General features: G+C 41.0%; 1 protein-coding gene across 1 annotated transcript in view; it reads left to right on the forward strand.

The window, feature by feature from the left end:
* tnr (tenascin R (restrictin, janusin)) overlaps positions 1-25393 on the forward strand; it is an 80702-nt gene that overhangs the window by 51143 nt on the left and 4166 nt on the right. Inside the window, exons 20-27 of the mRNA XM_034555006.1 lie at positions 3485-3604; positions 5599-5742; positions 13056-13186; positions 17134-17266; positions 18182-18333; positions 18550-18646; positions 23063-23224; positions 23766-23929. Of these exons, the coding sequence (XP_034410897.1) occupies positions 3485-3604; positions 5599-5742; positions 13056-13186; positions 17134-17266; positions 18182-18333; positions 18550-18646; positions 23063-23224; positions 23766-23929 (1103 nt within the window). The remainder of the gene's footprint in view (positions 1-3484; positions 3605-5598; positions 5743-13055; positions 13187-17133; positions 17267-18181; positions 18334-18549; positions 18647-23062; positions 23225-23765; positions 23930-25393) is intronic.

Here is a 25393-nt window from a genome sequence, read left to right on the forward strand (position 1 = left end):
GTCATAATCCATCTTGGAATAGCGGGACACATGGTACGAAGCCCTCAGTTATACGTTTTAAGAAGATCAAAATGAATTAATCACTTTTTTTAGGATCTTTGAACATTCTAAGCGTAGTCCGTCTGTGAAGGTAACATTAAGTTAAGTTTGGTCTGCAGCCAAAGAGGAGACTTGGAGCTCTTAATGATCCGTTACATGATATCTGATACCTTCAGCTCCAATTGCCAAACGTGACTTGCCAAATGTTTATCATCAGACAACCACATTGCATTCACCACTGAATATTATTCCACTTCTGAATGTAATAATTAGATTAATGAAAATAAGCTATTTTAAGCATCAGAGAAGTACAAATCACTAGATTAGTTTGTATTGTTAGATAAAGATGAATTAATAAGTTATTTTAAGCATCAGAGAAGTACAAATCACTAGATTAGTTTGTATTGTTAGATAAAGATGAATTATTAAGTTATTTTAAGCTGAATTCAAAAAAAAAATACTAACTAGACCTTTTTCCTGAGAAATCGTCTTCCTGAGCTTGGAGCTGCCAGAGAGGGGCGATGAAGCCAGCTCAAGGCTCGACAGCCCAGGGGTCAGACCCAGGCTAACTGCTGGTTTTTAACTTGTGTTGGACAGGGCCTTTAATGTAACTGCTTTCATAATGTCTCTGGGTTTACCTAAAATAGGTTTCAGGATAGCACACCTAAATATCTGTATAACATTGTGCAATATCTCTGGATACTATTCAGAAATAGAAATTATTTAATAGTGTGATTGATATTTCAGAAACACATTTGGACGTCTCAGTTGATGACTCTGAAGTAGCCATACCTGACATGACAAGCGTGAGGGAGGTGTTGATATAAATGAACCAAGCCACATTCCAGTTAAGATCAGAAATCTGATGAATCCAGTTATTAAAGCCCTTCAGCTTCAAATCCAGCTCACGTCAAACCAGTATTTATTGTCTCTAGCTGTAGACCCCCTAAGCTCTAATGTACAATACACTGATGATATATGTGCCGTGCTTCAGAAAGTCACCGATGCTGATAGAATCATAAAGGGACTGTTTGTCTTCAGCATGTGCTTTGAAAAAAAAGATTCTGTGTTGCACAGATGTGCATTATGAACATTCTAAGAAATGTTACTGACAAACATGCACCAACAGAAAAATGGACTCAGAGACGAGGTCACAAGTATGAGTCAATTAATAAAGCGTGATTTGGAATACTTTTAATTAGATTAGATTAGATTCAACTTTATTGTCACTGCATATGTACTAGTACAGAGCAACGAAACGCAGTTTGGCATCCAACCAGAAATGCAACAGAGAGTACAACGATATATACAGATTATACAATACAAATACAGATGAAATTAACATTAAATAGTGCAGAATATAAACGGAGATTACTATAAATGGAAACTATCTAGGGTTGCTAGTCCAAATACTCAGTGCATATTTTTTAATGGCATATTTGTCAAGTAAAAGCAAATAATCCTTCCTATATATAGTCAAGGCATCCTGAAATTGCGAACTATTTCAATGATCCCTTTAATGAAAAGGTTGACAGTCTAGGACATAATATAAATAACTTAAATGGAGAATTCTTTCAAAAACAAATTGAAAAGATTGTAGGTCTAACCTCAAACTAGTACTACTGGAGGAGGTAAAAGTACTTCTGATCTCAGTAAAAACAATAAACAGTCTGGACTGGATAATCTTGATGGTACATGAATACGATAGATAGCTGATTGCATTGCAGGACCTGAATGTCACATGATGAAAAGTTACTTGATTGCATTGCGTTTAATTCAATGGCAGATTTTCAGTCACAGGAAAATGAGTACATGGGGTGCCCCGAGGTAGAGGCCTTGCTCCTCACCCCTTCTCTGTAGTCAGTGTTGTAGCATTTTACTGGATAGGTATTTAATGGGAGAGGCTTCCAAATTCACAGGATCATCATCTCAATGTCCCGGCTTTCATATATTCCTGGATAGATTTTGGCAACATGTACATGGCAACAGGCCCTCAAGGTTTAATTGAGCTTCCCATCAGCAGGTGACGGCACCATAGCCCCGTACTGCGGTCCGGGACCAGCTCCTTGTTGCTTCTTTCCAAAGCTTTTCTCTTGTCCGGAGTCTTACGCACAGGGGCTTGACTTTCAGATACAGATCCGAGTGTGAGCGTGATGTAGTTGGCTCACTCTGTGATTCGCCGGTGCAATCAGGAGATGGAGAGTAATGATTGGATTATCAGCGGGACTGATGAAAGTGGATGACCTGTTTATTTTTTTTTCTCTATTGGCCATCGCTACTCCATCTCCATTACCAATCTAATTGACTTGGCAAACCTCCATTAAATTTACTTAAACCTTTTTGCAATTAAAGTAATGATTTTAATCAGGTTTGTCCATCTATTGTAGAGATAAGAAAGACCCAAACTCACATGGTTAATGAGCACAGTTATTTTTTTATTCTGATGAGGGCAGGGCAATATTAATTACCTCATCTGGGCCGAGCTTTGGAGCACATGCGGTGTTCTGTATTGTCCTGCAACGCGCTGCAATAAGACGCCTGAGGAGAAATTGGGGTTGAAACACTGAGGTTAAAGGTATAATTAAATTCAAACTCAATTTTGGCATGTCCAGCAGTCTGAGAATGAAATTAGGATGAAGGTGGGGAAACAGTAGGCTCAGGAGAATATCTGAGACTCTCCACAGCCTTTTTGACTGCATAATTTATCTTTGATGTGTGTTAGAATTGAGGAAGCAGTGATCCAAATTGCAAAAAGAGTCATTATTAATTAGTATGGATGCAAAGCTCTTCTGTGACTGGGCTTCTATAATTACAACTAAGATGTGGATTGAATAATGGTTTCCATTTCAAATAGTATACTTTCAAAAGTGTTACGGTGTAATTGATAGTTTATGTCTCTTTGCAATTATACCATGATACACTGTGTACAAAATCATAAGCTATTTGCATATAAATGCAACTACAACACAGCTCCATAGTGTGTGTTCAAATTAATTGCAGAGTGGTTTTCCAAAATAACTGGGAAATGAGATGCTGTTCAGACTAATTGTGTTTTTCTGAACCTTTTTCATATTTCACTGTTCGGTAACTAATCCTGCAGCATTCAGCAGCTAAGAGGAAGTTCATAATTTCGTAATGTGGTAAACATTACTCTTATCTTATTAATATTAGCATTATGATCAATTGGTTTTGGTAATTGATAAATCATTTCAAACATTTTGTTTTAGCATGATTCTGTTATGAAAAAGCAAACATGCTGACTCAGTCCATGTCCTGCAGTGAGTGGCACTTTGTATTTGATCCATTGCTGTCCTATTCACCAAGTGTCACTGATGATTGTTAGAAATGTCCTGAAAACTGATCTCGTGGACAGAGCACGTTTTGACTGTTGTTTTGGTCAATAACATGTTGTTGTTGTTGTTGTTGTTGTTGTATTCTGTTGTAGCGATGGACATGCCAGCTGAATTGACAGCTCTCAACATCACTCCACAAGGAACCCTGCTGAGGTGGAACCCACCTGTTTCCATTGTGGACAACTACGTGCTGACCCTCACATACAACCAGGGTGAGTTATCCAAACCGCCATTGAAAGGCGTTTGCTGTTTATTAGCTAACGGACGGACGAGTTGATGAACCACCAGGACAATAATGAGACTAATTAAAGCATTTGGATAAAATCATCAACACCCTCTTCTTTTTAATGCCTACCATTTCTGGGATGTCAGATGACTTATCTGTCTGTCTCAAATGCCCACTATAGCGTTGCTGCTTATATCGGTGACCAGCTAGTTTTACAGGGACATCAATCACATTTTTACACCTCAGCTTTTTTTTTTTTAGAGATTCTGTCGTCTGCATGCGTCACGTTTGTGTTTCATCAAGCACTCTCTGAACAATGAGGTCATTTATATCTAAGAGAGTTTTAAGTGTCAGTCATAAGATCAATGTCGGAGCATAATGAGCAGATTGTTTTTTTTTGGGTCATTCAGGTGCAGCGCGTGGTGATGTGTCAGGTACCGTGAAGGTACCTGACACATCACATCAACAAGGGAGATCATTGTGATGCTTTGAGGCAATAATGATCCACTTGCCTCGCTTTCAGAGAAGTTCATTTTGCTCCGTTGAACTACTAAGCTTTGACACAAGCATTGCCGTTTTCACACAGCATATATACATTTCTGATGCAACCGTGTGTTCACTCTCTGACAGCCATATTCAGATAAGTAACAGATAGCCATATTGCTCAGCCCCTCTGAGTCAGTTAATAATTTGCTCCCTGAACCATGTGGATGACTGCCAAGCTTACAGTTGGTAGGCCAGCCTCAGATAAAGATGCTTGACATACACAGCGAGATAAAAAGTTTCAAAGGAGTCGTGCTTTCTAAACAAACAACACTTTGTGTATTCAGTCATCAGCCTATTTTTAAACTCACCAGTCAAATGTTTTACGACACTTGAACTCAACTATTATTTTATCTCCTGACATTTAAAACCCGGCTGGAGAAAATGTTATGGAAAGCATATTTCTCTGCCTGGAGTTATCCGGAGGAATCTGTATCACTCAGCTCCAAGAGTCGATGTGTATGTTGAACTGGACTGCAGCCAGATCAGATACAGAGATAGTATCTATAAGCTGAACACATATTCAGAAGCAGCCCCAGCCAGGATTTAGAGAAGCGCAATGTAGAGTTGTGGACAAATCCCCATGAGTGTCAGTGTATTAACTCAAGGTCAATACATCTCATATTTCATCAAGTCATTCCTGCATTACAAAATAGATTTTTATTGATACACCCACTTACAATCCAAACCATCGATGTATCAGTCAGTCAAACGTATTATAAAATGGATTAATAGGGTCGCATGGACATAATATGGTGTGTTCAGCAGCATCACTGTCACTGTGTGATGTTTACACATTTCACACAGTGAAAGGTTAAAGATAATCCAGTGTAAGAGGTATGATGGTAAATTGATGCAGCTCTCCTCATTGAATTAAAACTCTTTAACCCAACAAGATGCTGCCAGTGAGCCACTGACACAACAGCAGCTATATTAAATGTCCTTTCTAGAAAATGTAAAAATCGTGTTCATGTTACACAATTATTTTCTCAACCATCTATTTTCCATCGTCAAATCAGAGACTGGAGATGAAGTGTTGTAATTCAATGGTAATTCATATGTAATTACCCCCTTTAAATTGGTTAGACGGATGGATTAGTCTTGAAATTACCTTAAATTGATTCTTGGAGTATGCCGTTAGATAAGATAAGCGATGAATGGTGTTTTGTCAGTCTTGTATTCAGTCTTATTTTAGAGACATAGAAAGTGTGCCTCATTTTTGCAGGGTTAAAAACATAATTAGTGTAGAGATTCTTCGACTTGAAAGAGGCCCCCAAAGGTGGCCAAACAGTGCAGGCTTTGAGATTCACATCTGACTTTTTGTTCCCATGCTGAGGCTTTTTTTGCAGTCGTTAAAATGTTAATATCGTCTTATTTCGACAAAAACTAAAAACATAAAGAGTTATGATAAACATATAATCCTTGTGTGTTTTCCAGTGACAGCTGATACTTTCCTTGTGGAGGGAAATAAGCAGGAGCACCAGCTGTCCAACCTTAAGCCAAGCACCACCTACTCTGTAGCCCTCTACGCCACCAAAGGACCCCTGACCAGCGGCACCGTCATCACCAACCTCCAAACACGTATGTGCTCATTTTATTCAGCTGGTCTCTGTGCAGTGGGCGGCGCATGATTCAGCGGTTAGCGCTGTGGCCTCACAGCAGGACACTTTTACAGGCCCAACTGGAGCATTTGTGTGGAATTGAAATGCTCTCGCCACGTTTTGCGTGAGCTCCCTCGGTTAGGTGCTCGGCTTCATTCATATATGAAGTAGAACTATTCCTGCAATGGCTACCCGCTGTTTCCAAAGTAATCAGGATGAGTCAAATGCAGCGGGTGCCTTTCTCTCAGGGGTGCAACATGTAAAAAATATATATAACCAGTTCATATACTATACCAGTTATTCACCACCACCATGATTACCCTAGAACAATATCAATTAAAACTGACGTGCTGTAGAAAAACGCTTAATAATTAACCTGATCCCTGAAGGGATTTGTTTTTTATATTTGAACCTGAATGAACTCAGTGAGTGGTTGGCAATGCACCAGAGGACGCCAGGCTGGTGACACCGCTAGTCTCAGTGATTATGAATAATAACAAATCATTTCTCCAGCACTACCTCTCACAATAGAAATTGATTAAGAAGTTGATTAAATGACTTTCAGCTCTAAATTCTCTATTATTGCTTTAGAAGTGCCGCTGCTCGTTCCAGGCGACGGGATGCTGCTGTATGAGACTAAATGTACTTGTCTGCGTGCTTTATTGGATGGTGGTGGTTCAGGTGGTCGTGGTTTGTGGTATTTCCTGTTGATAGCATACTAATCTTTGCTAATTGGTTTTATGTCCAAATTATGTCAGTAGCTTGTAGCTTGGTTGGGAATTTTTCATCCACTGAATGTCCAAACAAAGCTTCAAATATTTGAAGTATGCCACACTAGCATCTTGTTATCTCTTATGTACATTTTTGTAGGTTTGTTGTGACCAATAGGCTGTTGCCGTACCGACATGGTAAAGTCTTGTTACAGGAGCCCTCTTTTTCTCTCGTCTCACTATCCAACTTGAGATACCAAAACAGGAGTATGTGGTGCATTCGTCTCAAACAACCTTGTAACGTAACCTTGTAAGCTGTAACGTCATAAAAGAGTGACATGAAGTTCCTGAGCATATAATAGCTTCATACCTGTAGTGTAATTAGTTGTTGAGCAATGTAATTCACCAACAGTTGATTGAAGCTTGTAATGTTCTTATCTTGGAAATTGTCTGTTGCTTGTCACGTGCATGTGGCCAAGGCCTGGATGGATATATTTGGATATAATTTGTATTATTATTACTGTCATTCTGGGTAGTTTTTCAGTAGTCACATATGTCACAGGGGTCATTAGTACCGTGCAAGAGACACCAGCAGTGAGGATTAGATTTGTGATCTCTCCGTTTAACTTTTGCCTGCTTCACCTCCGGGTGACCCACCTCTCCAATTATCTTCACCTTTATCCGCCGCTCATCGAGAGCAAAGTTAGCGGTGAGGGAATTGTTCCAGTTTAGCTGAGCTGCAGCTCTGTAAACTTTGAGAGAGAGAAAAACACTTTTCAGTCAGCAGAGGAGTTCATATCCCCCGAGGAGCACCAGAGCTCCCCGTCCTGCACTGCAGCAGAGACCAACGGCTCCAAACAGAAGCAAACTCTGACAACATATGAGAGCAGAGCTGCAGAGACTTCGAAACATAAATGGGGCTCGGGAAACTTTAGTGTCCCTACAACCATGTCAATGCTGTACATGCAGATAGTAACTCATCCAACGTTCTTGGCAGTTTAGGGTGATTCTAATTTGGAAACAGATGCTCCGCCTAGTGCGTCATTTAACTCAGCTTCTCCAGAGAACGAAAACAACACGCATTTCTATTCCGGTTAGACTCTCGCGTATAAAGGAATTTAGGAAGTTGCTGTGACGCAGGAAGCAGCATGCAGCGAACAAAGAGCTCAATGATCTTGTTTTGCTTTGAACACCATGTCTTATTGAATCAAGCAAACAGTTTGGTGCTGGACTTGTTGCTCTCCTCCTCTGTGGGAGATAGACTAAATGTATTCTTGCCACTCCATTTTGGAGGAAATATGATCGGGTAGAAAAGTAGATACAATTAATCCTCTTATTCTTCCCAAGAGAAGGGGAATCAAATAGGACCTTTAAGAAGGACACCATTCATATTTTGTAAATTCAATTAAATACTATCCTGTTGTATTTATTTGTTGTTGTTGTTGTTGTTGTTGTTGTATGGACTCATGTGTCTGAAGAAATAAAGTTGAATTTAATTTGACATAATTTCATTAAGGAACTCAAATTCAATAAAAGCACAATGAGAAATGATCCCTGAGGTTAATCAAGTGCTACTCTTGGGCAGATATCAAACTATTCAAGTTTAAAGGATCAGAGTAAAGACACAAACACACGCCGATCGAGTCTTCCCTTTTGCAGGAATGATGATGACATGTCTCACCAGGGGGCGCCAACATCACAACAGCACAGGGAACTTGGAGTGTTGTTAATTAAACCTCTTAATTGAAATCCTAAAGCCTGTTCCAGCGCCGCTCACGCAGCTAGTTTTCTCAAGCTGTTACGCTCCAGTGGAAAATGTCCCATTGTGAACGGGCTGTAAAGAAAGATGAGGCCATTGATTGGTTCGGTAAACTACCCCGGCTATGGCTCTGTTACCGTCCCGCCGGGCCTGTTGCTCTGTTTCTGTCTGCTTCCATTGGCCCCTCGCTCTTTGAGTCTCAGGCTACTGAGCCGAACACTGAAGAATCACCACAGCATTCAGTGGCCGTGGAAAAAGTGTCTCCTTTCTGACTGACAGTTAAGTCAAGTAGAGTCATTTATAGTGCAAATATAGCAAGTGGTTTGCAGATAAATAAAAAATATGATTAAATAATTAAAACAAAAAATCATGTAGTCGTATTAATAATGATCGGGGACTCAAAACACAGTTGCACACCGAATTCAACATTTGAATTGGAGATGGGGATTTTAAGATTAGCTTTCCGTTCACTCAGTAGTTTGGTGTTTTAAAACTGATGGTAATATTTGGTTGAAAGACAAAATATTCCATAGAGCAGACGACGAGGTATAAGAGAATGTGTCCATGTTTTTCTGCGCTGATGCAAAGGTGAGATGTTAAGAGGTGAAGGGTCACTTAAGGCTCTTGCATGGCACAGCACTTTGAATTAGCAGAAATTGTAGGTATCAACAATTGCTTTTTGACAAGTTATAATTAAAAATATCAACAATTAATTTCATACTAGTGGAAATTATTGATATGTCAGCTTGTAAGAATGTAATTTCAGATACAAAATAGTGAAAGTCATATACTACCATTCTATCTGATTTAATGTTACTAAAAGGGCTTGGTCAGCATGGTCTCTCCACACGGTTGCAGCGCAGCGCACACAGGGAGAAGAGACAAGGGAAAGCAATGAGTCTGCTTCATCTTAAAATGCGGCCAAGAATGCCTCAGCCAATCAGCGTTTGGGGTTTTCTTTTTTGAAGGTGGTGTTTCTTTACTAGATTCCCAAGCCTCTTAACCACAGCTGAGGGTTGTTTTGTTGTCTGGCCTCCATGCCTCAATAGTTCAACACCGAGTAAAACAGCTTGGCTCCCCATCAGCTGATATTTAAGCTATAAGACCGGAAAATAAGGGATTTTGCTCCGGGTGTCTCAATAAGCCCGCAGGCTGCAGCATTGGGACTTGTTCCCCCTCAGATGTGTCTGAACCCACTTGCTAGAAAGTGCTCGGCAAGTTTTTGAAGCGACAGAGATCCTCGCTGCCTCACTGAGTTATGTACTGAGAGTGCTATTATTACAGAAATATAATCGGGATTCTTCAGGCAATTAAGGCATTTTTGACAGTTTAATGTACTTTTAAGAACCCGTTTAGCTATTTTAATACAAAACACTTTGGAACTGTGGTACTATATTCAAAATGGTAAAGTATATAGTATTTCAAATGTAGTATGTCTATAAATATTTGTGTTTTATAAAAGTTTACTTGAGTGTGATTTCATCTCAGCCTTATCACCATAAGAATATAGTAGTTTAGTAACTTGCCTAAATATATAAGGGTTGTCTTTTGTATTAAACTTACATTAAAATGGTCCATCATAAGTCTCCAAATGTGTTCTCGCAGAGGATTGACCAAGCAAAAATAACTAGGACATTTGGAAGTCAATATTGTATCACGTTTGTGAGATGACGTAGAATTCAGCATCTGCATGTTGAATCTAAACTTGGAATTTCAAAGTGGGTCTGGAGGTTTTGTTGCAAAGGGTATAAAAGAAGGTTCACTTAGTTCCCCGAATCCAGAAGCTTACAGTCTTTATACAATATGTGTGCACTCTACTAAAATAAATGGACCAACCCTTATCGAGCAGCATTGATGGTGTAGTTACCGTCTCAATAGTTATCTCCTCTTCATCTCCCCACCACCCCACTGACGTAAGAGAGAAGAAGGAAAGTATGCAGGGAAGGGCACACAGGAGGAAATAGGCTTAGACACAGGAAATTGTAAAACATAGAGGTCTTATCGTACGTTCATTAAAAAGGTGGCCACGATTGAAAGAAGAAGAAAAAACTTTACTCAGTTTCTTCTTCACTTCTTCATCTTCTGCTTCTGCGTGTCTGTGCCTTGTGGGGTGAAGCGCTCGCAATTGCAGTAGTTGGAAGCTATACGTTTGAAGTCCAGAGCATGTCCATTGCCTCCACACAGCTCTCAACATGGTGACGGTGAGTTGGCGGCTTGCGGCTCGCGGTGCTTCTCGTACAAACAACGGCAACAGTGCCCACAGAGCTAACCGTGTTTACCTGAGGGGGAACGAGGGATGCCGGTATCAGCTGTAACCGTATTAACGCAGTGCAGAGTGGCGGATGCAACCTGTGCGGGGGGCTCTTTGATATGTCCCATTGTGCTAATGACTATGGATCTTGACTACTCGTAAAGATAATATCATAATACCATCTGTGAGATTAAACCAAGAGGCCTTTGGTTTAAGTCAGTGGACTTCATATATCGAGGGGAGTTACGTCATTCAGGCAGAATATTCACATACAAATCAGCATATGTGAAATGAGTGATGTGAAGAGAAGATTTCCATCTCTCTTATCTTCCTACAACAAATTGCTGCTGTCCATGCTGCCCTTCCCATCTGCTGTGTGTGTGTGTGTGTGTGTGTGTGTGTGTGTGTGTGTGTGTGTGAGTGTGTCTGTGTGTGTGTGTGTGTGTGTGTGTGTGTTTGCCTTTAGTCTTGTTTACACTGTGTGTTAATGAGACACGAGATGAAGCCAAACCAATTCATCTCAATACCATTGTTCAAACCACTACGGCGGAAGACGGAGCTTCAGAGCTGCCAGGAACTCAGACAACACCTGCTCACCTGCTTGGTCACAGTCCATGCAACGGTTTAATTGGAGGGAGAGCGCGATCGAGAACAGGACAAGGAGACAGATTTAATTGTTGAAAAAAGAGAAAGACGGAATAAAGACAGGCCCGTCCATTTCTATGAAACGCCCCTTCCGCCTCTTCCTTCTGTCATCTATCCCCGCTGACACGTACAAAATGCTGCAGCAGTGTTCATCAAGGGGAAGACCAGAACTAAAAGATAAACTCCGCTCATTCTCTGGCACGTTGAGTTAGAATGGCAGCCTGTCAGATAAGCAGGAAAGAAGTTGGTGGACAAAGAATGGGGAAGGCCATAGAGAGAGAGAGAGAGAGAGAGAGAGTGAGAGACAAGCACAAATAGAGATAAGGAGGAGAGTGAATGAGAGGAAGACGCCAGTTTGATGTGGAAATAGGAGGAAAAGGACGGAGGAGGAGGAAAAGCAGAAATGAGATGCAGACGCAGCCAATAAAGACGTGAAGGTGCAGGAAAGGAGGAGATCGGCACGTCATTGTGGACAATCTGCAATGTGCTGAGTTCATCTCAAAACCACCATTCAGCCTCTCGCTCTCAACAACTCCCATGTTCCCTCTTTTCCCCCCTCCCGCTCTCTCTGTGTCTTTCTCTCTACATCCCCGTCACACAGTGTGGATCTGCCTATCACTGTCTCCAACAGAAGAGAATGCCTATCACTTTTTTCAGGAGGTTATCAAGGCGGGTACATGCTGTTAATTACTGAACGGTCATTCATCTTTCCATATGTAAATGGTGAGTAGACCTTGTACTTGTACAGCGCTTTTCTAGTCTTCCGACCACTCAAAGCGCTTTAACACTACATGACATCATTCAATCATTCACACCCATTCATACACTGATGGGAGGAGCTAAGGTTCCACCTGCACATCAGGACTATTTAACATTCACACACATTCACACACCGTAGACACAGCTATGGGAGACATTTTGGGGTTAAGTGTCTTGCTCAAGGACACATCGACACGGGCTAGCGGAGCCGGGGATCGAACCGTCGATCGACGAGATGGGCGTGTGTGTTTGTGGAAAGAACTGTTCTTGTTTAGTTTTTATGTATGCAGCAGACTTGCGTGAGGTCTGGGTTCAATTGCAGGTCAGATGTTGAGATAAAAGTTAAGGAGAAGTCCTGGAGTGAAGTTAAAAGTTCACGCTGTTTACAGACGTCCAGTGTTAGGAGAAAGAGACGAAATGGGAGAAAAGCCGGAGTCGAGATGGGGGAACCAATAGAAAGCGACAGCCATGAAGTAGATATCTTTATTTCATATTCACAGCGGTGATGTCGGATTGCACAGCACGCCAAGCGCAGCACTTCATTTGTTTTTTGCCTCCCTTACTCAGAGCTCGGTTGGCGACTCGCTGACGAAGAGCCACAGAGTCATGATGTAACTCCAGGAAACTGATTTTCCGAATAGAAGGTCATCTATTTTCTATTATGCACTGAAATGAGGTTACAGCGTGTCAATGCTTCTCCTAACATGTCGGAAGATTAGATATTGACTGATGTAAGCTGGGGGAAATGGAGGTGAGTCTCCTTGTGATGTGGTTAAGGTATCAAGGCAGGCACTATAATCAAGCCTTGTTTAAAGCAACCGAGAATATACTTGGATGGTGTGATGTAATGTGGAGTAAAACTTGTGTGGGCTCGCTGATCAAGGGGCTTCAATGCTTTTGAGGCTGTGACACACTGTGACTAAACATGGGAAAGTGTCGCACGGCTCCTCTCACTCAGTCCTGTGGGGATTAAGGATTACTGACGCGGAGATTTTACCTTCCTTGAGGAATACCTATAAAAAGCTAAAACACAATGAATATGAATAATGATCCTGTTTCGCAAATCTTGGCGGAGGACTCCACACCTCAGTCATTATTTGAGAACTACAGTGTGTCGGGAACATGTCCTTGTTTTACGAGAAGTTTCTATTTTTCTCTCTTTCTGGCAGCCATGGACGCACCCCTGAACCTGACAGCCAGTGAAGTGAATCACCGCAGTGCGCTCATCTCCTGGCAACCGCCAATCGCAGAAATTGACAACTACATGCTGACCTACAAGTCAACCGACGGCAGCCGTAAAGTACGTTGCGCTCATAGCGGAACTCTTGTGTCTTAACTCTGTCTTGTACACACTTGCACACTTACACTGTAGCCTATGTACGCTAATTCCATCATAAAAAAAACATTTCTGCAGCCAAAATGTGTTTCCTTATCTCCTCTCCATCTATTCAAATCCTGTTGAAAATGCATGCTCACAAACATGTGTCAAGGAGATAAGCTACACTTCTTAATCCACGCACCTGGAGAGAGAAACCTCATTCTGCAGATATTGAAGCACACACTGAAACCTCTTCCTGGATTTCTGTAAAAAAACAGAACATGTTCCCAATGTAATCAACGTATTATAATGGAGTTGAACAGGAAAAGAAAATGAATGCGAAATCACAACTTTATGGCAAACACTTTTATCTTTCAATCATGTACTCCCTTGATGTGCAAGCACTTTGGGACACACAAACACACAGACTGAAACACACACACACACACACACACACACACACACACACACACAGACGAGGGAACCGCACAGTGAAATTGCCTGTCTGATAGAGATATTACTTTAATGTGTCTCTGTAGAGACATTGTTTATTTTGATTACACTTTTTGATGTGCTTGAGTAATGGTAATAAGACATGCGTCAAGCCTGATAACAAATTGACTGTAACCATTTCCCATGATGCTCTGCTATAGGCTCCTTTTGAGTGGCAATCCGGTGTCTTACACACATGTAACTAGATGCACACAGACTGTACTCTTTAATGCACACAATCTGCTGTGTGGTTGACCATCGGGTGTCACTCATGCGCAAAGAATGCAACGGTAACATGTCAGATCGGCCCTTCACTTGTTTCCAGTGCAAACAGACTTCTATGGACATAGTTCTTAAATATTCCTTGTCTTGATGTTGATCCCATGCTCTGCCTTTATATCCTTTTCCCAATCCTTATCTGTTTTCTCAAGAAAACATTTCTCTAGAAACATTATGGCCTGTACATCGCAGTAATATTTAATCAACATGTTGTATGACATTTCCAGGACTTTCCATGCAGTCAAACAGAAATATTTTTTTCCCAATCATTTTTTTCCCTACAGCGTACATAATACATGTGCATACAGAATACAAATCAGTGCCCAACAGGGATACATTTGTATTCGATACTGTTTAGTTTCATTACGTGCTCCCTTTTTTTTTTTATAGCAATTCCACAAAAGAAATGTCGTACAGCTAATTGAATAGTTTCATTTTCAACCATATCTGCATAGAGCAGTAACTTCACTCTTCCATCAGAGGCAGATGTTCATGCTGATAACCAAACAGCAGCATTCTACACAACACAGGAGCCACGGGCATCAACACACACAAGCTTTCTTGCTGATGTATCTTTCTCATCCAACTAACAAACACATGTCTTTGTTGCTGAATGAGCGACCAAACAAACATCCATCAGAGAAATGTGCACTGCTAACAGTTTGCGAGCTTGAGAGCTAATGAGTTCCTCAGCTGCAGCACGTTCGCCTCGAGAGTTCACTGCAAATGTGATATTAGTCTGTTTAGATGTCGCCGTGGTCCTTCCTACAAAAACACTGTTGGCTCACAGCGAGTAGCAGCACAGGTGTGCTTACATTGCATTGAGAGGGAAAGGAACATTTGTGAGGCATCTTCAAAGATCTTCTTCTATTTATACCCAAAAAATATGAACAATTAGTTTTTTAATTAATTTGTACAATTTTATTTTTTGAAGGGACAAATGCTTTTGTTGCTAATCAAAAAATCGAATGTTTCTCTTTGATCGTGTTCCTTTACATTTTATTTAAATGTCTGTTCATTGCTGTGAGCTGCCGCAACACGTGCACATTTAGAATTCGTGTTGTTCAACAGGTAATGAGTCATATCCCTCATTAATGCTCAGAGCAAAAGGTTATTGCTGTGGCGGAAGTTGTGAGATTTTCCTCCGGTTGTCTTCACTTGAGGAGCAGTGGCTCTAATCTAGCCAACTATTGATGAGCCTTACAGCTGGTCAGCCAGCTTCCCGTCTTACAGAGATAATGGATTTTTGTAATTTACACACAGTATCTGTGAGATTAATTTATCATCTGATTAACATTTACTAACCAGCTATGTGCGTGCCTCGAGTAATACAGATCTCCCCATGCAAATACTCACAAGGATGAATACACATCCACCAAACATCACCCTCACATATACGATCAATAGCAAGCGGTATGTATTATAAAACAGGGCCTTTTTCACTCGCCATATAAATCTTATCTTGAAATCTTGACCCTGAAAAACTGGTGGGAATATGTCCGATCCTCTGAGACAAAGAGACACCATTTACCAGCTGCTGCCCTGCATAATTCACAGAGACACATTGCAGAGAAATATGTTTTTTTTTTCTTTCTTCAAGCTGAATATTTCATTTTTACTTGTTCATATTTAATGTGTATCCAGGACAAAGTGTAACACAAAAGCACACAAACACATGAACTTCTGTTCATCAACCGAGCGTCCTGACAGTGGATTTATGTCTCGTCTAAAAAACGGAGGTCGCAGAAGATACTCGGTCAAGCGTCTGGGCTCAGTGAAAGGCGATCTGAAAGATCAAAGGGAAGTAACTGTACTGTACCGTTGTGACTTCTTAACCACAAATAGAAATGTTTGTTTCCTGTTTGCTGAGCAGCTTCTCAGCTTGGCTGTCGGATAACAGTCGCTTGTCTTGTATCCCCTGTCTACTTGGCCACACTTGTCCTCCCCTTCGGTATTTTCTGTGGCTCGGTTTCTTTTTCACATGTGAGAACGCGAGCAGCCGGACTTGCTCGGCAGAAGAGTGGAAGAATAAAAATTCTTACTGCGAAGTTAATTTGAATTGCAACCCCTAACCCAAACACACCACTGTTTTTACAATACAAAAGCACATCAGTGAGACAGAAGACAAGCAGAAGTTCTTCAGTATGTGTTCAAAATGAACCAAAGACTAAAAAGAATAGAATAATGTTTCCCCTTATCTCAATGGTTTCAATCTGAACTGCCAATTTATTTAATTATTATTAGATTAAAATCTGGTTTATTTGGTGTATAACATAAAAATAGTAAGAGAAAATTAAATTACAAATAAAAGCATATATTGTAAAAAATATTAAATATAAATATAGAATAAAAGTAGAATTAGAGTATGAACAAATATTAGCAATATACCCGATTTGAAATCAATGAACTGTGCGGTATTTAGAAGCGGTAGTTCTAAATTCCCCTTTTCTCCTCGTTCAAGGTTTTTTTTGGGGGGAGTTTTTCCTGCACCGATGTCCCGGGACAGAGGATGTCGTGTTTGTAAAAACCCTCTGAGGCAAATTTGTATTTTGTCCTTAATAGTTTTGTGCAAATATTTGCAAAATTGTCCAAGGACTGTGGAGATGTTCACGGTTGGAAGTATAAAGAGAATATGCAATGTGCAGAGTCTCAAAGATGTGTGTTACTGCATACAGACAGATGTGAAGACATTAATGTAACATGTCGGGGGGGTGAACATCATTGTCAGTGGGGGTCCTGGGCCTTGTTGATGAGGCCAGTTGCAGTGTATTTTATACTACTTCACCAAAACAGTTTTTTAAATGTTTCCAATATCCTTATATCAGTCCCTCTGTAATGACCTCCGTTGTTGCCAGTTTGATATAATGCTGTGCTACCGGAGCACAAAGCAAACTGTCGTGCACTTCCTGAACCAAAATAGCTTGAAGGTTTCTTTGTTGCCAAAGGTCTTTTGAAAACTCACAAGCTCAACTCAATGTTTTATCAGTGACTGGTGGAGATTCTAATAACTAATAATAAATAATTAGAGTTTTACCCTGAGGTTTATGCTGATTACATATCCAATTATTGATTTGTATAGGGGGGCAATTTCTTTATCTAATATCTTTTAACTTGATTGTGTGCGTGTGCGTGTGTGTGTGTGTGTGTGTGCGCGCTAGGAGCTGATCCTGGATGCAGAGGACACATGGATTCGACTGGAGGGACTGGCAGAGACCACAGAGTACACTGTCAAGCTCCAGGCTGCAAGAGGACTTGACACCAGCGCTGTAGTCTCCACTACCTTCACTACAGGTACAGGACACAGATATTCACTCACATTGACACACACACACACACACACACAATGTTTTGGTATTCTTTGATTGAAATTTGGAATTAAATTCTTAAGGGGTGAGTTTCTTTAGCCTGGTATTTTTTTTCCCCACCCTTTTTCACATTACTGTCACCGTAACAAAGGTGCACAATAATGGGTCCTTAAAGTCGGACACAATTTTCATCTCCCTTCCCAGTAGCGTAGCGAGGGAGACTTCTCTTAGTCAGTACCTGCTGGGTGGTTGTCTCCAGTCCTAGAGCTGAACGGGTTGCTCTAATGTTCAGTGTGCGTAGTGTGTAATTTGATGCTGGATATGTCACTCAAATAAGGGTGAGGAAGTGTCGCGAAGCTGCTAATCACCCGGAGTCTCATTTATAAAACAGTGCAAATGATTTTATTAATCAAAATAATCAACTAGGAAACGTGCTCACACGGATACGCCTCACCCCCCCGCATTCAACCTGAAATGGTCCATGCAAAGCACCTCATAAATGTTGATGCAGGAAACGAGCCTGCTGATCAAGGGCTCTTAACTGTGAATCACGAGGGGAAACTACTGAGAGGAAGACACAGAAATGGAGGGGCTTGTGCGTGAAGTAGTCCCTTTGCACTCATTCCCTCTGAATTATGTAGTATTAGAGGTATTATAAGATATTATTGAAAGCTATGGACGCTATATTCTGCAATTCTTCAATGCATTTTGATGTTATCCTGGATTTTCCTCATCAGCTGTGGTGCCAAAGCTGACTATGAGGGTCTAGTCCGGCTCTCTCCTCTTTAAATATAGTTTACTGCAGATTAAAAATAAAATAAAATCCTGAATTGTTGCCTAACGCCATGTCTTTTTTAAAATTATTTCCATGCATCCATCCATCCATCCATCTTCTCTCCAGGGAGTCGTCTGTTTGCGACGCCTCAGAATTGTGCCCAACACCTGCTGAACGGAGAGACGCTGAGCGGCGTCTACACCATTTACATCAACAGGGACCCGAGCCAGGGTGTGCAGGTGTATTGTGACATGACCACTGATGAGGGAGGCTGGATTGTAAGTCACTGTGAAGACAACGCTTTCTTTCATTTGCACACTGAAAATGTATGAAACTGTGTCAGTTAGGTGAAGAGAAAGGATGAAGGGGAGGGGAGGATTTTGAATTCATTTGGACCACATACAGTACTGAAGTGTCCTTTTGATCACAGTGCTGAATCGTCTCAGACATTTTAGTCTTCTGATCTTGTCACTTCGTCACATCTTGGTGTCCAGGTATTTCAGCGTCGTCAGAACGGACTCACAGACTTTTCCAGGAAGTGGAGTGACTACCGGGTCGGCTTTGGGAACCTGGAGGATGAATTCTGGCTTGGTAAGACTTCTCAGTTAATTCAGATAGAGAATACAATGTGTACAGTGTAGCATAGTTTCAAATACAAGGAGGAGTAGGTTCTCTTTCTTACCTAATATTAGACAATTCACAAGGATTATTTCAACTTCTTGTCATCCTGCCCAACATATTTCAGCTGCATTTTTTGGGCTGCAGGTTGATATTAAGCTGCAAACTGGTACCCAATGTGTTCATGTTCGTGAAGGCTGTTTCATCCTCTTTATCTACGCACCGTCTCCATGGCTGAAGTTGATTTAATAGGCACAATCAATAGAGGGTCATAGCTTTCTCTTGGTTTCAATTGATACATATTTCTTTATGGAAAAGAAAGATGTTTTCCAATATCTCGTGCAGTATAGCCTTTTATGTACGATATTTCACTCTTTATGAAGACGGAGAAGCGTGCTGGAGTTTTGTTGTTGTTGTTGCTCATTTCATCTTTTAGGAGTTGACTTCACAAAGTCTATCCGATTCATTACTGAATTCTCTGAAAGTTCATCCCTCCCTGAAATGACTTGGTAATTGTTTTTAGCGTCGCTCTGATTCAAAGACAAAACAACAGAACGTCCTCTCTGTTTTGATGGACTGCTGAATATCTTTTTTTTTTTTCCTCCCCAAAAATCTCATTATGAAAAGATTAATTATATTCATTAGAAAATGTGCAAATGAGTCATGTTTCTTCATGGGCCAGTTTTAGTGTTATTGTTTTGGTACAGATGAAAATATGACATGAATATTTCATTAAGTGAATCAGGACCTTCAGAAGACTGTTTTTTTTTTTTTTACATTTTGGTTAGATTAATTAAATAACAACACTGTGTGGACATTTTATAGCATTGCATTATTACCACATTATCACAGAGCGGAGGCTGTTACTTTGCATCTGACACATATTGGATCATAACACCAGATATCTGTGACACACTCTAGTCCATTAGTGACTTAGTGTTTAGTGCAATTATAGTTGAGTCTGTCAGATGGTGTTTTTAAAGCAGTAGTTTGCAGTGTTGTTGAGTTGAATAAGAGTGTCAGCTGGTCCTCTTGTGTACACCACCACGGGGACAGTGTTCAAGGGTAGCTCTGAACATTTTTACCAGGAAAAAAAAACGTTGAAATGCTTTTTGCTGGTATACATTAATAATTAGCTTTTCTATGTCAACAAAGAAGTGAGGAGGAAATTGCTCAGTGAAGCGCAGGAGACGTGGTACAAAATAATGGACAAACATCTTTGTGCGATAACACTACTCGCATCACAGAGGGGAGAAACCCTCCTCTGTGCACACTACCCCGTGTGAAGTATAGATATAGTGAGCTATAAACTGACAGCAGTGTTTTAGCTGGAGGCATCATGGAGCAGCATCCTGGCACAGATTTGCCACATATCTTGCAGATTTATATTGGCTTTGTCCGCATAATAAAATCTGAAGACACCCAAGCATATCTGGTTCAGCGAGTACAACATTTCATCCGACCCATTTCCACTTCATCTGAATCAGCAATAATCTGCCCCTCACTGTTTCTTGACGTATACTAGTCGGGGGCACCTTCTTCTATCTCTAGGGTCTTGTTTTACTTTTTCTTATGCCTTCTAGGTTTCACTTCTATCCCGTACAGTACGCTGTGCTCTCAGTGCATAGAAGCAGCTTAATGTAACCTCAGGGTGTGGAGCATCACAAGCTGCTCTTTGCTCCAGTGAAATAATCTCCCCATGATGCTAGATTACATATAACATGCCAGCAGGGCCTCAAAGTACGTCACAACATGTCGAGCCTGTTGTAGAAAAGAGTCCTGTTAGTCCGTTGAGTTGTACATGGCACTGCTTTTTTCACATAGTAGGAAGTTAGGAATAACATTAACAATAGCTTCATTCCCTTCAAGTGTCCCAGGATGGGCCATAACATGGAGCTGTAGCAGCTACATGGAATTCAGCCATCATTCATATTATTATTTACACCTGTGCTTTTGCAATTGGGATGTCACAATATACATAGAGGTGTATATATATATATAGAGAGAGAGAGAGAGAGAGAGAGGGGGGGGGGGGAGGGGGTTAAGGCAGTCAGTCTGTCAATATTAGATACAAGTAAATGTATGAATATTAAATGGTAGATAAAAGGGATGCCAATTAAGAAAAATAACTAATAACTGCAAAATGTGTTTCAGAGAAAACATGAATATCAATTGTATGAATAGTTTTGTATACCTCATATGAAAGAATACATTTCAAAATAAGCACTTCCCCAGAATGTCATTGAGAAACTTCCTGTTTATACAAACCAGTTCCACATCAACATGACAGCCGGCCACCTCAGAGAGTCACTCAGACAATATCAGCAGATTCTGATGTGGAATTACAAAATTAAAGCCATCTGGTGGTCATCTACAAGCTATATTCCCCCTAAATTCAGTTTAGTTTACTGGAATAATCCCATTGATCCTACATGTGAAAGAGTTAAATCAAACAGTTATGTCATTTTAGAGAAAATATCAAGACATACATTGTATATCTACTCTAAGCATACTCAAGATTACCAACCCTGCCCTGGGTTGCTCTCATGGGCTTCAACTGCTGTGTTGATAAGCAGTCAAAGTGCAATAACTAACTACTGCACTTCGGATAGCTATTAGACTTGTTCCACATATGTGTAGCTTTTTACAGTTGTGGGGGGTTTTGTCATGTGACCACACTGCATTTGCTCTGCAATGTAATCATTTCCAGTGTAAGGAGTGAATCTTTCTTGTATAAAGTAAATTGTGTCATCATACAGATGGCCACTGCAGTTTGAGGCCATTTGTCCTTCACTCTTCTTTACAGATTAGGTCACAGTCCATGGAGAACCATTAGAGTGAACATTTAGCTAATCACTGCCTCCACACACATAACGGCAAAATATTGGAGAGTACGGAACCATAAACATCGACATTAAATCCACTCAAACTGAAAAGAAGAGGCACTTGACTGGTCAGCAGTAAAGAATATGGAAATTAAGCTTTCATTATTATGTATTATAGTTTGAAAACGGCCGTTTTTATTGCTGCTCAAGGGCAATCTCTTCTCCCTACTCACTGACCTCAGCCAGTTTTCCGGCTGAACACAGTGTCAGTTTGATGATGTAATAACAGAGAGAAACCAGGGTGTCTGTGAGTGAATATGCGATCATTATCCCATTCTTTCCTTTTTTTCCCCCCTTTTTGCTTCTGTGAGAGAAAGGCTGGTAATAAAATGTGACTAGATGGTAATATTGGTAGTTTAATAGTACAAGAGTGCAATAGTGTGTCAAAATGAATTTTTAATCACTGCAGTTTGGAACAGAGCACTATTATCCCATAAAAGTGTTGGAGGGATTATGGGTGCAAGATTAATTGCTGATAATATAGTGATATTATACAATGGTAATTAGAGATGACTGAGTGTTGAATAGGATTTTATTACAACGATTGCTTTTCCCCTGTCACCGTAAGTGTCTTTGGGTTGTTGCGTAGATTTGATCTGTTTTCCATTGACGCCTTACAGCAGACTTGTAGTTTCTCTGCTCTCTCTCCTCCTTATCAGAGTAGGCTCGAGCCTTCTAAATGTTTTCCTTCTGTTTCGTACATATGACGCTCCTGTTGGGGGTTAAGCAAGGTAAGAGACTCTTTTCCAAATGGGTGCTTGTTGAAGTCTGAGAGCGGAGGCAGTTCCAATCTCCCAGGTCGCCGTGGGGTCTTATCTCCTGCCGGTGTTCAAACGAGCCGCACTTCTGCTACCTTGGAGATGGAAAGCAAAGCCGCGTATCTCAGAAGGTTGCGACATGTGGCATTTGCAGCAGGCAAACTGGTGGTGACAATGTCCACTGCTCTCCACAACTCTCAGTCACACACATCCATACAACTAGGTGACAAAGACGTCCGACATAGCGCTTATCAAACCTTTACCCTACAAAGACAAACCGTCTATCGAGGTGTACGTACGGATGTCACCAGCATGGATTCTTTGTGGAAAGGCTTTACGTCTTCTCCGATCAATATTCTTAGGTATCTTTGCATTTTATTTACTTTACATTCTCACGCTTTTGTTCAATAATGTCATTTTAATGTTCTTATTTAGACGTAAAATCTATTGCATGTCTGGTCTACAGGAGGGATCCCTCCGCTGTTGCTCTTCCTGAGGTTTCTTCCTTTTTTCCACATTAAGCGTATATTTATGCGGAGCTTTTCCTCATCTGAATCAAGGGTCAATGGATAGAAAATGTCATATGCTGTGAAGATTGTAAAGCCCTTTAAGGAAAATGTGTGATTGGTAAAGTGGAGTGTTCTTCAATGACATTATAAGTGCACTATCTCCCATGGCATACGTATGATACTCATATCTTTGGTTATTAAATACAATGCAATATCATGTGTGTTGTATCTCTGCAGGTCTCGACAACATCCAGAAGATTGCTGCCCAGGGCCGTTATGAGCTCAGAATTGATATGAAGGACGGACAAGAGTCAGTCTTTGCCAATTATGACAAATTCTCCATTGGAGATGCACGAAATCTCTACAAGCTCAGGATAGGAGAGTACAACGGCACCGCTGGTACGTGCTTGAATACATTGCATTAAAGTTACCATACTGCATTGCTTTGTATTTTACTTGGCTTTGTGGATGATATCCTTGTGAACGACCCACTTACAATATAGAAAAGGACATCAACATCCAAAGCTTTTTGCAATATCTACATTTTTTTCATCTGTATAATAAATACGATATGATTTAATAAAGCAAAGTGTGTGTGCTCTCCCATCCCCTCCATCTTTTCTCCGCCCTGATGTCTAAAACCCGCCTCAGCACTCCTCCACATTTCCACTTTTATCCTCTCAGTCCGTCAACATGACCATATGCCAGAATTACCTGTCATCCCTTTATGTTTGTAATTATAATGTTCTCTGCCTAAATAAATCCAGAGAGCCTGAAGCAGGACTTATTACCTCTCCCTCCACTCTCATGTCTTTCCCATTCCGCTCCTGCCTGCCTGGCCGCTTATGTCCCCTCATCACGCCGTTATTCACCGCGGCCATATGTAAATGTTTCCTGGCATATGCTTATGGTTCTGCATCTGCCTCTCCTCTGATGTCAGGTGACTCTCTGAGCTACCACCAGGGACGGCCCTTCTCTACAAAAGACCGAGACAACGACATCGCCGTCACTAACTGTGCCTCGTCTTACAAAGGAGCGTGGTGGTACAAGAACTGCCACCGGGCAAACCTCAACGGCAAATACGGAGAGTCCAGACACAGTCAGGTCGGTCTTCTAATAACTACACCAGCTGATCAAAGTGTGAATGTGACAAATGGAATATAGTCAGTTCATGTACGGTTCATTGAGTCAAACAGCTAGAAACTAAAATAACTTTGCAGTTGAATGCCTCCACCATCCAGTCAAGAAGCAGTTTCTATCCATGTCCGTCAAGTAGGTCATCCTTTTAGACATATAAGGAAATAGTGATAATTAGCATATGAACCCTTGAATTATGGGCCAAAAATGGGTGTTGTGAGGTTACAGTAACCTTGACCTTTGACCCAGGAACCCCAATTTATAATAAGCTTGTCCTTGAGTGGACGTTTGTGCCAGATGGAATGAAATTACATCCAGGCGTTCCCGAGATATCAAGTTCATAGATGTGAGGTCACAGTGACCTTGATCTTTGATCACCAAAATCTAATCGGTTCATCCCTGAGTCCAAGAGGACATTTTGTCAATCGGGGGTCAATCGGGGCCATCAGCCTCCTGGCCAGGCTGATACTTTTGGTTTAATTGTTCATGGTTGTGAGTGGGTGAAATTCATCTTTGGTGTTCACATGAAAAAAATTCAACAGCAATGTATCTTTCCAAAAACAGTGTTGCCGTATCACCTTACGCTGAACTGTTCAGAGAAACTACTTCATCGGTAGAAAGTAGTTCCAATGAAAAGTGGAAAGGATTGTCCAAAGTAACGTGGATGCTGTTTCAGAAAAGACACATTGATTTATTTATTTGTTTTGCAATTTCTTAACCTTTGAGTTTACCTCAAATGATCCGTTCACCTCCATGGTGTTGGGGAGCCAGCAGGAAACATGACACCAAATATTTTCTAACTACCATTTGGGTGGAACCACGTGTGGAAGGAAAAGACCGGAGCCAAAACATGAACCAAGATGCACTCGTATTTGATTAAAAATAATACTGGTGTCCCATTCTCACACTGACAGGTGTTTGTCTTGCTCACTACATGGTGAGGTGGGAGTGAGTGTCCTTTAGACGGAGTGTGTGATGTCGCTCTCTCCCAGCTTCTCTCAACAAAGAAAAGCGAGGGGTTGTGTGGAGCTGTGATTAGGCTGAACTGCACCGGCTTTGGAGCTTCACTGCTTCGCTCTCTGTGCCGTCTTCTCTGTTGTTTGATGACATGAAATGAAACCAGGTGGGAGCAGAGATGGAAGGGCATAATGACACGCGAAAGAGAGAAATTGCCTCTCAGTGTGAGGCTGCAAATGGGAAGATTTTGGCAGGGATGGGGATTAGCAGGGATGGAGTGAGACTATAATCACACTAGATTCATGATTGCGCTAGCTCTTAAGTCAGGATGTTTGCCCTCCTGCTTTTAACGGTTGAAATAAAAATATGCTTTACTGAATATATAACAGTTCTGTCTTCAGAATCTCTATTTCTTATAAATGTTCCGTCTTTTCTGGCCTTGCCTTTTAAAGACCTGTTGGTTCAAACAGCCTC

Source organism: Cyclopterus lumpus, chromosome 17 (genome assembly GCF_009769545.1).
Source record: "Cyclopterus lumpus isolate fCycLum1 chromosome 17, fCycLum1.pri, whole genome shotgun sequence".
Taxonomy (NCBI): domain Eukaryota; kingdom Metazoa; phylum Chordata; class Actinopteri; order Perciformes; family Cyclopteridae; genus Cyclopterus; species Cyclopterus lumpus.